This window comes from Lagopus muta, chromosome 14 (assembly GCF_023343835.1).
Source record: "Lagopus muta isolate bLagMut1 chromosome 14, bLagMut1 primary, whole genome shotgun sequence".
Taxonomy (NCBI): Eukaryota; Metazoa; Chordata; class Aves; order Galliformes; family Phasianidae; genus Lagopus; species Lagopus muta.
The window spans coordinates 12,516,529-12,530,195 of record NC_064446.1 but is presented as its reverse complement, the minus strand read 5'-3'; the positions used below and the strand labels follow the sequence as shown (position 1 = coordinate 12,530,195).

The following is a 13,667-nucleotide window of genomic DNA, read 5'->3' as shown; positions in this document are numbered from 1 at the left end:
AGAACTGGGACTTCGGGGTAGGTTCTTGTGTTCAGAGAGAAAAAAAAATTACTCTCTGCATAAACAAAAAGAGGCAAAAGAAAGCAAAAACACAGAGGGAGAAGCTTGCATCAGTGCAAGAGTGTTGCCTGAGCTGAGTGCCTCGGTGCATTTTATCAGCAGCCAAACAGCAGATAATCTTGTTTACAGTGGTGCAATCCCTAGTGGATCTGGCTGAGAAAGTGCCATCACGCAATCACCACAGTAACAGCAACAGAAAGGATTGCATCACGGGGACAGTGCTTGTGGTATCGGTGCTGGCGTGTGAGCAGCCCCCAGGAGCTCTGCCCAACAGCAGGCAACAGAAGGGTGGAATCTGGTGATTGTACCACTGAGCTGCTCAGGGCATTGAAGGATTGCATTCCTTAAAATGGAGCAGTCAAGCTCTGCAGGAAACCTGTTCCTGGTTTCTCCCAGCCTACGCAAGTGCTGTTTGCTTTGTCTCTCTGCGTTATTGTTTCGGCTAAACAGATGAAATATTCTTATAAACAGATATTTGGTTTAGAAGGTGGGCCTGCTGCAGTCTGGCGTGTCAGTTTGCTCAGCTCCCTGGTTGGCTGTTTCCTTCTTTCCCCCCAACATTTATATGTCCCTCATGAAATATTTTAATCTTTTTCTTTCTTTTTTTTTCTTCACTGTGCCCATGGCCGCCCATCTAATTAACTCCGACATCACACATTGCCCTGTTCTGGTTGAATGCTGATACTGAGAGCTATCTTTTTTTTTTTTTTCTTCTGCAAAGAGGAGAGACCAAGGAATTTAATTAGCACAGGGCCTCTATTCCCCTGTCAAATAATTTAATTGTTAATCTTTAATTCTGAGGGGGGGGGGGGGGAAAAACCAAAAGACCGTCTGGCAGCAAAAGCACAAACTATTGCAAAACAAGTGTTTGCAGAGGAAATGTATCACTGAGAACAGTGGAAGGATCAGATATCTGTGAGGGTAAAAGGTGCAACATCTGTGGCTCAGGGGAGCAGCTCTGGGTTTATCGCTCTGGTTGGGCTCTCTCTGCAGGTTGTTGGAAAGGAAGATACCTGATTGCTTACCCCAAACTTCAGTTTGTTTCCCACATCCTACGCTTGCCTCTGGTTTAGGACCTTCAGGATACAATGCAGCTCTCATAGGCATTACTCGTATCTACAGCTACTGCAGATTTAGGTCTAGGCACTACTGGAGTAACTCAGTACAGATAGATTTCAGTCTGGAATATTTCCTTCATAATACAAATTTCATGGCACATCCTGTAACTGTGACTGGAGGGGTTTGGGATGCAGCAGAAGGAAATTGCTGTCCGTGCTCGTTAGCTCTGACACAGCAGCACCGCTGCTGCAGCTGCACAGCTTTGGGTCTCAGCCTTTGCCTTGTTCACTTGGATGTGCATGGAGCTGGCTGTGCTTTGGCCCTGCAGTACTGATACCTCCACAAGCATCTTCCCAGGCTGGAGAACGTCCCAGTTTGTCCCTGGGAGGATTGTTTGATTTGATTGTGAGCACTGGGATGGAGACATCTATTTTTCCTTCCTCCGGGATGAGGATGAGGGGGGTTATTCATGATGAAGAAGAAACAATCCCTATCCTAGGCATCAAAGAAGAAAAAGAGTGGAACAGACAGGCTGCACCAGCGACAGCTACACCGTGCACTGAGATGATAAAGCACAGCACCTGTCTGCTGGCATGCTGTGTGCTTTTGCAGGTGTCTTTTTTTTCCCTCTTTTTAGTTTTTTTGGCCACTTTACATGCAAACAGTGTCCCCCCTCTGTAAGCCAAAGTAGCTGAGTTGGGCCAGCTAAGCTCCTGGTGGAAACTGTTCTCTTGGGATTTGAATTCCAAGTAATTTCCTCCTAAAGTGCTTAAGTTAATGCAGTCTGCTGAATCTGAGCGATCCCAGCATTGCAGCTGAAGAAGCTGGGGGTGAGGTGGAAGAGCAGCAGCCCCTCACTACTCTGTGCAACAGAGGTGGAAGGGCAGAAGGATGTTGATGGCGCAGTTTGGATGCGTTTAGTCTTGAAAAGAAAACTCAGGTAGTCTTGATGACACCTGGAAGCAGTGGGTGCTCAGATCAGGTGCTGCAGAAGGGCCAACAACTTACACCTGCGTCACGGAGCAGCAACTCAGAGGTTTTATGGACTCCAGCAAGCGCTGCGGAGAGGCACAGGCGCAAGGAGAACGCCAGGCTGTTGGGCACAGCAATGCAGTGCCTTGTCCATGATTAACTAGTGAGAGCTGCCGTACCCATGGCAACTCTCCCGTGGGAAGGGGCTTTGCGGGAGCTCCGTCAGGCCAAGCACCAGCACGGCCACCAGCGCTTTCCATCCCACTCTGCTCCCCCAGGCTTCCTGAGCTGTCTCCCCACCTCTGAGACCTCATCAGCTGGAGCCCAGCACAGCCCAACATGCATTCAGCGTGCCTCTGGGGCTGCTTCTCTTCTCCTCAGCAGCTGGAGGGAGGGGGGAAGGACAGACAGACAGGCAGATAGATGAGATCTTTCCCGGCAAGGGGTGGAAGGGGCAGCCCTAAAACCCGCACCCAGACTGCTATTTCTGACTGCACGTCGATGTGTTATCTTGAGGGAAATGCTGCCAGACACTGGCCTGGGAGAGCTTGCCAGAGACTGCAAGCTGACTTTTTAAAAATAATTAGATTTACTATCAAAATGAATAGCACAATCAATATTGATATACAATTCAATTAAAAAGGATGAATCTCATTTTCTGCATGTTTTTTTCTGTCACGTTGCCTCTGAATTTCTGGTCTGCATCAGTAGAGGTGGACAGGATGGAAGGAGAGGAGATGTGGGGGAAGCAATGAGCCCATGAGCCCTGGTGCTGGGTTTTGGTGTGATGGAGTGCAGAGCTGAAGGAGCTCTGACTACTACAGGTGTGCTAATTGCAATCTATGTGGCCAAGCTCAGCTGCTGGAGGTTAGAGGCAATGCAGTACAGATGTGGGGTGTACTGCAACGGTTTGGGGGGGGAGGGGGAGGGGGGGGGGGGGAAGAATTGGGACTTTATTGTGTTCTGGTTTCCTGAGAGGAGGGGGACTGCTATTTGAGAACCTCTGTGCAATAGAAGCATGGGACAGGACAGAAAGGTATTAGTGTGCAGCGAGGCTGGTAAGATATGGAATATGAGAAGATGTTTCACCCTGAAAAAGAAGCGGGCAGTAAGCTATGCAGTGATCTGCTCGGTTATTATTTATTTAATATCATTTTTCACAGAGGAAAGAGAAAGGCAGAAAAGGGAAAGGAAGCTTGTGAAATATTGCTCTCTGTCCTGGGTGGTTGTACTCGGTTGCTGTGAGCTGTTTAGACCAATTCCAGCTCTTGCACCAGAAGTAGCTGCATTGCAGTAGCCGCAGGATACAATCAGTTAAAGTTTTGTGAGTGTTTAGGGATCCTCTGGGTTAAAGGTCCCACACACTGCTTTACCATTTGTCTCTGTAGCTGTAGAGGAGCAGAGGAGCTGGGAGTCGCTTTTCCACAGCCTTCAGCAAATTAACCCTTGATGATCATTCCCAGCCAAGGGAATCTGCAACAACTTCAGTGGAGCCAGAGAATCTTTGTCAGACTGCAGCATTCATACGTCTACGTATTCCACTGCTCCTTTCCTGCAGCCCATGGCTCCTACCCCATATGGCAAAACGTCCTGTCTGGAGCTATAAAGCATCCCAATTACTCTGATTAACTCTATGGAAAGACACCAGCACTTGGAACAATTGCTGACACTGCCTGGACAGAGCAATAATAATAAAAAATAATAAATGACTATGCAACCATCTAGGGGGCAAAAGAAATCTGTGCTGTAGATAGTTGAGATGGAAAGAGCTCAGTGAGTACGAATGTTTGCATGGTAGCAGTGTTCAGTTGCATGCAAGATCCCTGCTCTTCAAGGGCTGCTGTTCTAAGTCTCTCGCACTGTCACAGTTCCTTCTGCATGTCACAGAACCTCTGCCCCTTCACCTTTGCAGCACTGCTCTCCATGCTCTCCCATGGCATCCAGATGTGCCACAGGCAGCTATCAGGGAAGGTTCTTTCAGCCTTTGATTTCATTTGTTCATTACAGATTAAGCTTTCAGTGGCTAGTATTTCAAACTAAGCCTGTTTTCTTCTTTATACTGCTTCATGGAGGTTGGGGTGGGTTTTTTGTTTTTGTTCTTGTTTTTTTTTTCCCTTCTCCCTCAAGGAGAACATTAAACTCATCCTTTTGAAATCAGAGCCATTCTCTCTGGTGATGTTCTCAACTAAAATCTCCTCCTGAAGACAGCGCATCACTTAGAGCATAAGTACTGACTTTCTGGAAATATATAAACCCAAACCATTGAGACAGAGTTGGAAACACCTCATAGAGAGTGGAGGATCACAAGTCAGTGCTCAGATTTTAACAATGTGAAATAAATCCAGCAAACACCAGCACTGAATTTTACATGTGCGTATACTGAAGGGTTTAAAAAAAGACTTTTAATTGCAGTTTCATAGAAAAACAAAGGAAAAAAGACCCTGTGAAGACAAAAGCATGTGTCTATCCTCGTACACACTGAATATTCCCTTTAAAGTCAAGGGGACTAGTCAGATGTATAAAGCTATGTATAAACCACCTTCCTGAATGTGGTGAATAAAGAAGAGAAACGTCTCCACAAGAAAAGATTTCACATTCCAGGTGGTAATATGCTCTTTGTTGGCGCGTTCTTGATTTAATGTGAGGATGGAGAGCTGCAGTGGGAACCTCTATTGACGTCAGAAGGTTTTAGATCACAGACCAGACAAGTGTCAGAGAATTACGAGAAGTCGCGGATGCTCTTCTATCTATAGCTCTGCAGTTGCGCTATCAGCCGCGTTTCCATCAGTTCAAATCCTTTGCTACGGCAGCCTGTTAAAAATTAGTTGTAGTTTAAGGATTTATGCTGCTTGTTGTGAGCGAGTGAGAATGTTGCAAGCGCCTTTTTCATTTATAATAAATTGGAGGTGGTATGAATAGAAGCCTTTTAAAAAGGATTTAACATCCAGTGCTGAGTTTCGGGGGGGGTTTATTTTCTGAAACTTTATTACAGATCCTTCGCTGGAGAAACCTGAGCTTACATGCGACCTACCTACAAAACTGTGGTCCCTGCAGTACAGCTCGTGTTCTCTGATGTACGTATCTTATATTGTGTAAGGGAAGAGGACTTATTTTGTCTCTTTCTGATAGAACAAATTGTTGTTTTGTCCAGAAGCGTTGTAGGCGTAGTGTGGTTTGGTTGGCGTATCTTTGGGGATGCATGCATACAAAAAGCAAATGCCCTGCCTTATAAGGGCAGCAAGAGATACAGTTTTCTGCTGTGCCATCTTTGATTTCTGGTGTAATTTATCGGCTTATTAATGATCAAGAATGAAATGTGACTTCTGGACCAAATGGCTAAGCTCTGGGACCCCAGCCCAGGTGGGCTCTTCTTCCTTCCTGGCCACTCTCTGACTGGGTTCTTCAGCTCCCTGACCAAAAAACCCCATGGTTTCAGTCCTGACAATGCTGCAGGGTCCATATTGGTGCAGTAGAGCAAGCCATGTTTGATGGAGTTTGCACTTTGTCAGCAGCTGGTTTCTAAACACACAGCCCTGTGTCATGGTGTGATGGATGGGGCTGGAAGCTGGAGGACACTTGTGGTTCACAGCTCTGAGGGGCAACTAAAGGGATGGGGTGCGTGCATTTTAATTTGTACATCAGATCTTAGGAGGTTTGTTGCAGGAACATGATCTCTTTGTGTTTGGGGTATGCCAGAAGTTGTTGCCTGGCTCAGCAGAATTTCTATAGGAGAAAAGAAGTGGGAGTCAACAGGGAGACAAGATTGTAAGGATAACCCATGACAAGTCACTTTGTTGTCTACACTCTTTCTTTGCAATTCTTACAAGATAAGAGAAAGCTGCCTCACCTTAGAATTCAGAGCATCTTACTTTCCTGCTCCCAGCTGTACTAATGTGTATGTTGCATAGATCTTACTATGATGGCTAGACTTCTACCCATCTTACATAGGTGTTCTTGGCACCAATAGGGACATTTAGCACTAAGAATTGTTTTAAACACTGCTGATAGCAGCTAACCCTTATATGCTTTCAGGTTTATGCCTCCTCAGTAAGAGGGGGAAGGAGGTGCTTGGGCTCCTTGGGGCTTTACGCAAAGCATCTTTTTACCCATATCATGCAAAATGAAAAAAACAAACAAAACTTCCAATGAAATTGAGTAGAGAGGATAACTGATGGATTCTATTGGATTTCCTGCCCTATTTCTGGCTCACCGAATTCGCCGCTGAAACAGAGGTGTGTGATAGCGGTCCGATCCACCATTGATCTCAGCTGTTACACATTGATTTGTGTGTTTGTTTGCTTCAGCCCTGCCTGGGCTGGGGGACAGGATCCGCATTCTGGCTTGCGTGGTCGGAGGGCAGGCGTGTTGGGAGCTGCTGTGGGCGTTCAGCTGAAGGCAGCACATGCGATGATTGATTGCACTGCAAGCCCTGCTGTTCTGTGCATGCGACACTCCTTGTCTTGGCAACCTCTTAGTGGCTTTCCCCCCCTTTTTGCCCACCCTACAATGAGGCACTGATAAAAACAATAGAGTTCCTTGACTGTCTGCTAAGGCATTTGTTTTCCTTTTTTTTTTTTTTTCTTCCATTAGTGAGCTGTGAGCCACGGTGGAAAGATGGTAAAAGGAGAAATCAAAAGGAAAGCAGGTGCAGAACACTTTTGTTTTCCCCCTCCCTCTCAAAGTCGTGGGGTTTGTTAAATTAAGATTTCTCCTGTTTTTCTCAGCTAGAACTTAAATCCAACAGAGATGTATTTACAGAATGCCAACTGTGTCTATGTAGCAGCCAGATGTGGTGCAGTCCCCAAATCAGCAGCTTACCATGGTGCATTATATGGATGAAATAATTGTCTGCATAATGGGGTGTGCTCAGCACGCGTAAATGATGGGTGCATCTGTCTCCATCTATTTCTGTTCTCTGTGAGATTTTTCTGTGCTTAGGCCCTACTGAGAGGCACAAAAGCTCCGTTTCTCTCCCTTCATTTTTAGAGCATTGGCTTCCTGAAGTATCTATAGAGGTTTAGTAGCAGCTGGGAGGTGTATATCTAATCTGTAGCACTACTGAGATCAAAGCATGCAGACCTCCAAGACCAGATCAGCTACAGCAAATTGGCAGATTCCCAAGAGGTTATGGGAGCTGTATTATTCTGTATCCTGTAGTCATCATAGTTAAGAGATACTGATGTAAATTTTCCCCCTTTGGGGAAATGCCCTCTGTTATTTGGCTTTGCAAATGCAAAAGTAAACTGTTTGGATAATTTGGGGAAAGGAAGAGGAAAGAGAGGACAGGTAAATTCATTTTTGCTGCTTTGCAGGAAAAGTGACCTGTTGAGTAAGCAATATTTAAGGTTGAGTGTAATGGAGAAGTTGCTCTTTTCTGAGCTGTGCAAGTAGGTTAGAAGGCAGCAGCCAGACAGCATGGTGATGAAGCTCATGGCTGCTAATGATTCTTCCTGTTCCTCGCATCAGAGCACATCTCACTGCTTTCTCTGTGCTCCATTTATCCCAGGACTACTGATGTTAGCAGCTTTCCTTCTTCCTCCAAAATGAGGTTCTCAAAAGCATTTGAATTTTGTTTTTTTTTTTTTGTCAGGTCTGGTGAATCAAAACATGTTGGGGAGGATATGCAGAAACTATTATTCTTTTTGTTAGTGTGTCTTATGTCAGAACAGAATCAACCATTTTTCTCTAAAGGTAGTGTGGAGTGTGCAAGTGTAACCATACTCTTTGTAAGAATGGAAATCATTCTGCCTTTGCTGATGGGCACAAAGGTCAATAGAAAGTATGCAAGACAATAGCCAAACCAAAAAGGTAATTTACTGGAAATAGAGATGCCCTGATATAATGTGCCACAACAAGAAGAAATGATACAGACAAAATAAGCTGGTAGTTCCTTTTGATTTCTATCTATCTTAATGCTAGTCACTCCAGCATTCTCAGAGAAACTCCAGAGTTAAAAGAAAATGAGCAAGTGAAGCTCTGTGGATGGACTCTGGTCATTTGACGTACTTAGATGTTGTGGTTTTAAAGCATGATTTATTTCTTAAAACCTTTTGTGTTTCATCAGTAACTAAATAGCAGTTTATATTCATTAGGTGGTTTGACATCGTGTTCTTAATACTGAAATTTGGAGAGCCCTTTTCACCTGTATTGTTAGAATAAAAAGAAAACAGACTTCTTTGCTGGTTTTCTATCACAGATGATTGTTGGTCAGTGTTGGGATAATGAAGTAATTTAATTCTGGACACTGATTGAAATCCTAATTCAGATGCTGGAATCCTTTTCTGCTCAGGTTGTCTTCCAAGGGTCTGTTGGCTAATGAGATTCATCTCACTAACGTGCTGAGATGAGCGTGCTGCTGCTTACAAGTGCTTTCCTTTCTGCCTTGAGTCACTTGGTAGGTAGCGGGAAGGAGTTAGCCTTTAGTCTCTGCTAGCAAATCTGAGACACTTGAAACAGAGTCAAAGGCCCTTTACTGACTTGCTCTATATAAGCAAGGTGTCTCCAACACCTCTTGAGAGGAGTAAGAGGAAGGCCAAAATCACATGCCCAAAGCTTTGTTCTTAAAGGAATTCTTTGTAGAAAGTTTGTATGATGGAACGCCCCAATGTGTACTATTCCCTTTACATATAGTTCTCTTCCCAGAAGCAGCTCCCATGATGTATTTGAAGAGTAAATATGTGTTCTGCTATTGAGACTCTGTGCAGAGTAGTGCAGTGTTCATCAGGAGTAGGAGTGGACAGCTGGTCCACATAATCTGAATTCTGCACAGCACCAGTGCCCCAGAGTTGTAGATATTTTGTTGATGCACACGAGACAGCAGCTTTTTTGGTGATGTGTTTGTTAATCCCCTTGCTTATCTACTATTCTGCTGCTCATTGCATCCATTGTAAAAGCAGAAGGCTTCTGTTCTCACGTGGAGCCTTTCTTTAGTGCTTAGAGTAGGCATTGGGTTTTTTAACCAGCTGTTTAGATGGAAAAGTTAAGATCAGGCTGCAAGTTAGAAAGTGTTTTACAAATTTTAATTTGTCTTGCCTAAATTGTGAGTGAATTGTTATGAATGGATGGAAGTGTGCATAAAATCCCTGTAGAAGACAGAGTCCCAAATATTTTGTATCTGCTGTGAGATGACAACAAATTTATCTTCTTTTGTTGGATGATTCAAAAGGTCTTCTAGGTAGAATTGTCTACCTCATCATGCTTTCCAATCTTAAATCGGTAACTGTTTAAGCAGGGTCTCTAATGGGGCTATCACAGGTTGCAGATCGAAGAAGCTAAAGAATATCCTTAGAGCTGCCTAGTCTAAGGCTCTGCAAAATCATTTTTATTTCATGGAGGAGCTACCAGCCTCAGAGCAGAGGCACAGCAGGTCAAAAGCACAACTCCTAGGAGATTTTAGTGTAAGTAAACCACTCTTTATCTACTGACAATGTTTGTTACGTTGCTTAGCTTGCAGTTCTGTCAGTCTCTGGTTAATGTTTCGGTCACAGGTGTTTCTGCAATGCTATCTAGCACTGCAGAGGTATAGCAGAAGGTTTGGAAAAGCATACATATTGCCCTTTTCTTTCCCCTGCCTTCCATTTTGTTGCATTTTCAAGGAGCTGAAATCAGGAGATCTCAAATTACCTGTTTTACTGGAAAGTCTATTTTGTGAAAAGCAAAAATTTTTTTTCTTCTGAAGTTAAGAATAGCATCACAATAGTATCTTCTTATTATAAAAGCTGAAATTGAAGAGCTCTGTTACTGATCAGAGGGAGTAGGAAAAGCCTAGTAGTGGAATCCAATAGTGTCTGAGCCTCTGTATCACTCAGAACAGTTGGCTTGAATCACTCCTGCTAGCTGATAAGTCCCTGTTCAGAAGGAGCTAACTCATTTTGCTTAGATGAAGGTCATGCTTCTGGTTCCTGACATGCAGAAGAGTGATTAAGATGAGAATGAGGCACAAACCACTTCAGAGCCTCGCAGAACAGCGTCCACTTGGGTAAAAAGCAAACCTTAGGCTCTCTTTCATCTCCCAATCCTAAGGCACCTGCAGCAGTGTTTCTGGATCACTACAGCCATTATAAGGCTATCATAAAGCAAAAAGTCCAGGCAATATCATCATGGGGCATGGGCAGTTTTGCTCTATGTGAAGGAATTCCCAACTGAACTGGGGTACAGAGATGTCGTGTATGTAGTTAGACTTTGGGAGAATCTCCAGAGATAGGAAGGCATATGGAAGAACCTGTGTAAATATTGTCCAGTCCTTTATTATTTTCAAGAAATAGTATTTTGTCTTCCAGAGATGTGTAAGGAAGAATTGATAAAGCAGTCTGACTGTCAGAAGACCCGTTTCTCCTCCCACTCCAACCCAGCTTCCATCCCTATCTGTCTACCCAGGTTCTCAGTAAATGTCTTAGTCATAGCTAAGTGGCTGCAGCCTGGGAAGAAAGGTAGCAGAAGAGGAAACGCTCTCCATAAAGAAAGGCATGTTGGAATGAACTGCTGATGGCAAATTCTTTCTAAAACACCCTGGCTGTAGCAGAAACAAATATTACATTGGCAATACCATGATGTTTGTGTTCACACACCAGCTGCTACTCTTTCCCACGGGGTCTTGTTTTTTAAAAGGCTGGCAAAGGACACTTTTGTTAAGCTACAGATCTAGTCTTGCTTCTTGTATTGGCTCTGTTGCATTTTCCTTTGGGACTTTGGATTTTTCTTTCATTTCTTGTAGTGTATATATTACCATGGATTTTCTTTCCAGAATATTTTCAACAGGCTGGCAATGAAGTAGTACGCTCTGTAATTTCAAGCAATGTATACTTCTGTTATGGATTATTGGATTATCATTTTGTATGTGTGTTGTTGGTGGTTTTTTTTTAACATTATGCACGACTGAGCGCTTGAGTAATTGGCATGCTAAGTTTATGAATGACTCTTAATGAATAAACTTTTCTTACTGAAGCTGAAATAGCAAAGTTATTCCCAGACTAGAAAGGCTGGTAGATTTTTGGCCTGCAATAAATGGAAGGCATAACATGAAGGGGGGTGGAGGGTGGGAAGAAAAGCACTGTTGAGAGTCGATTTCAAGCAGGAATTGTTGGATCGGTTCTTGTTTGGAAAATGACTGCAGTACAGAGAACAATTTGGTGTCATGACTTCCTGCAATTAAACGCTTTCGAATTTTCTTAAATATTTAGTTCAAGAATAATTGACTTGATATTGCATACCTTTGATATTCAAAGAGGGCTTCATCTTGCATACCTTTTATATGCAATATGTCATAATCAAATGTACACTATATGTATATAAGTGTGCGTATATATTATTTATAACAGTGTAAACATTTACATTAGAACCTGAATGTACTGTTTTACCGAGATTTTGAATGTCTGAGACTTTAACTGATGAGCTGAGAACCTGTAGGTCCTCAGATGTGTAGTGTGATGCATAACAGTGTGCATCATAAAACAGGATTGGCAAGACAAATGCGTACCAATTCATTTGTGCAGGCAGTTCAGGGAGATATGGCTTTAATATTACAGCCATAGGAAACTCAAGCCTGGAAATGCACTCTTTTTTTCTCTCCCCTTCCTCCCCCTTTTGTCTTCTAGCTTTTCTGAAGACCATTCCTGAGTACTTGTGCTATGTAACCTTGCTTTTCATCTCTGTTTCAATGTTGTATGTTAGTCAAGAGTTTCTATTGTACATACATACACATCTTTTTATTTCACCCCACTGTGTTTTGTAGTGCTGCTTATATGCTTATGACTAAATAACGCAGGAAAGAATGTCTCTGAAATACTAAGTGTTGCCCATTGCTTTTCAGATATTCCCAATAATGATAAGTGATACAAGAAGGTTTAAGTGAATAATAAGAAGGTATGAGTGAATATACCTTCAGCTATTTCCAGAACTTCTTTCTTGGTTTAACAGACAAATTTTGTTAAGACATCCTGTCTTTGACTTCCTATGGAATTGCAAGAGAAGTAGAGATATCCTGATTTTTGTGTTTGGAAACACTTTGGTGTTCTTAAAGAAAGGGAGTGCTAACTAGAAAGCTCTGTCCAGTGTCAGCAGGAATGTTAGTGTTGTTTATAAAATAAGAAGTATTACTCCAGTGATATGCATACCAATAATGTCTGTAAGATGAGACAATGAAAAAAAGTCAGAAATGTAGAAGCAAGAGTCATGTAACTGAAATGAAATCTAAGACTGAATAGTTCAGATCATGAAAGGTGTTTTTTCTTTCAGTTGCATGTATCTGGCACTTATCACTTGCTATACAGCAGGCTGCACCATTCATGCAGATGGGAAGAGTTTTCTCCCTTACAGTATTTTCCCTTATCTGGCTAATAAAAGCACTGCAAGGAGAGTCAGAGTGGAGGCAATTCTTGAAGGGTAAAACGGCTCCTTCTGCTACCTTTCTCCTTAAGTGAGTAAAGGAATGCATCTAAAACAAAGTCAAAATACAGCTACTCAGTGATAGATATGATTGCAAAAAAAAATAAACCCTCCCATTGACCCCTCTTGCTTTTGATTAGATTCCACAAGTGAAGTGATCAAAAACAACATGAAAGAAAAACAAAGTTGAAGTTATTTTTTCTTTGCTTTCAGTGAATGTAGGCAAGCTGGGGCAATAGGGTGGGTTCTGCTTGGAAGGAAAGCCCAATATCTCAAGATAACAGATCTGAGGAGAGAAAGCATCCCATGGAACTCATCTGAACCTGCAATCTTAGAATGGGGAGGGGGTGAAGTGGGGATATTTACCCGGGCAAATTCAAGTGCAGCATTCCCATCCACCACTAGTTGTCACTTTGCAACCAGCCGGGGTTGGTGTTTTCAGCACTGCGGTTAGCGAGATTGCAGTGCTAATTAAACAGAGAAACTCTCAAAGCTACAGAAAGTCCCGAACCCGAGGAGGTAGTATAGCTAATCTCGGGGAACAGAGAGGAGGGGAAAAAGCAGCTCGAGAATGGCGTAACGCTTCTGTCTTAAGGCCGAGACCGTGCCGGGTCTGTGCCCCAATCTCAAGATGGGCACGGAAGTCCAGCCCGGTGTGCACACACTCCTCCCGCAAAGCCGAGCCTTACCTGAAGAAAACGATCGTCTCCCACACGTAGACTCCGAGCGCGTTGACGTTGCACATTTTTCCAGCTCTCGCTGTGGTGTTTATTTTGTACTCCGCGAGGGGTGGGCCGGTGGGGTTGGCCAATAAAGTAGCCCGGCACTTGGGGAGAATTGGTGAGGGAAGCGAGCCACCCCTCCCGAGACGGGCTGAGCCGGGGGCAAGGCCGGGCGGCTCCCTCAGCACCCCGGACAGCAGCAGAGAGGGCGGCCACGCTCAGCACCGCGGACAGCGCTCGGCGGGAGCGCGGCTCAGCACCCTGGACAGCGGCGGTGATCGGCGCTCCGCGGCTGCCTGCGGATCTGCCGGCGGCTCCGCTCCGCTCCGGCGCTGCCTTGGCTTGGCTTGGCCCGCCTCTCCGCTGTGCCCCGCCACTGCAGTGCTGCTCGGGGCCGGAGGAACAGGCTTCCAGAACTGAGATCTCCCTTCAGCGGGATCCCGCTCCGGACATCAGGCTGGCGAGTGGGAG

The 13,667-nt window shown here is 44.2% G+C and overlaps 1 protein-coding gene across 2 annotated transcripts in view; it reads right to left on the bottom strand.

Moving 5' to 3' along the window:
* GLRA1 (glycine receptor alpha 1) overlaps positions 1 to 13,391 on the bottom strand; it is a 36,817-nt gene extending 23,426 nt beyond the window's left edge. For both annotated transcript variants that reach the window (XM_048960484.1, XM_048960485.1), the window contains exon 1: positions 13,164 to 13,391. In XM_048960484.1, coding sequence (XP_048816441.1) covers positions 13,164 to 13,219 — 56 coding nt within the window. In that variant the 5' untranslated portion in view covers positions 13,220 to 13,391. The remainder of the gene's footprint in view (positions 1 to 13,163) is intronic.
* Positions 13,392 to 13,667: the final 276 nt, after the last annotated feature.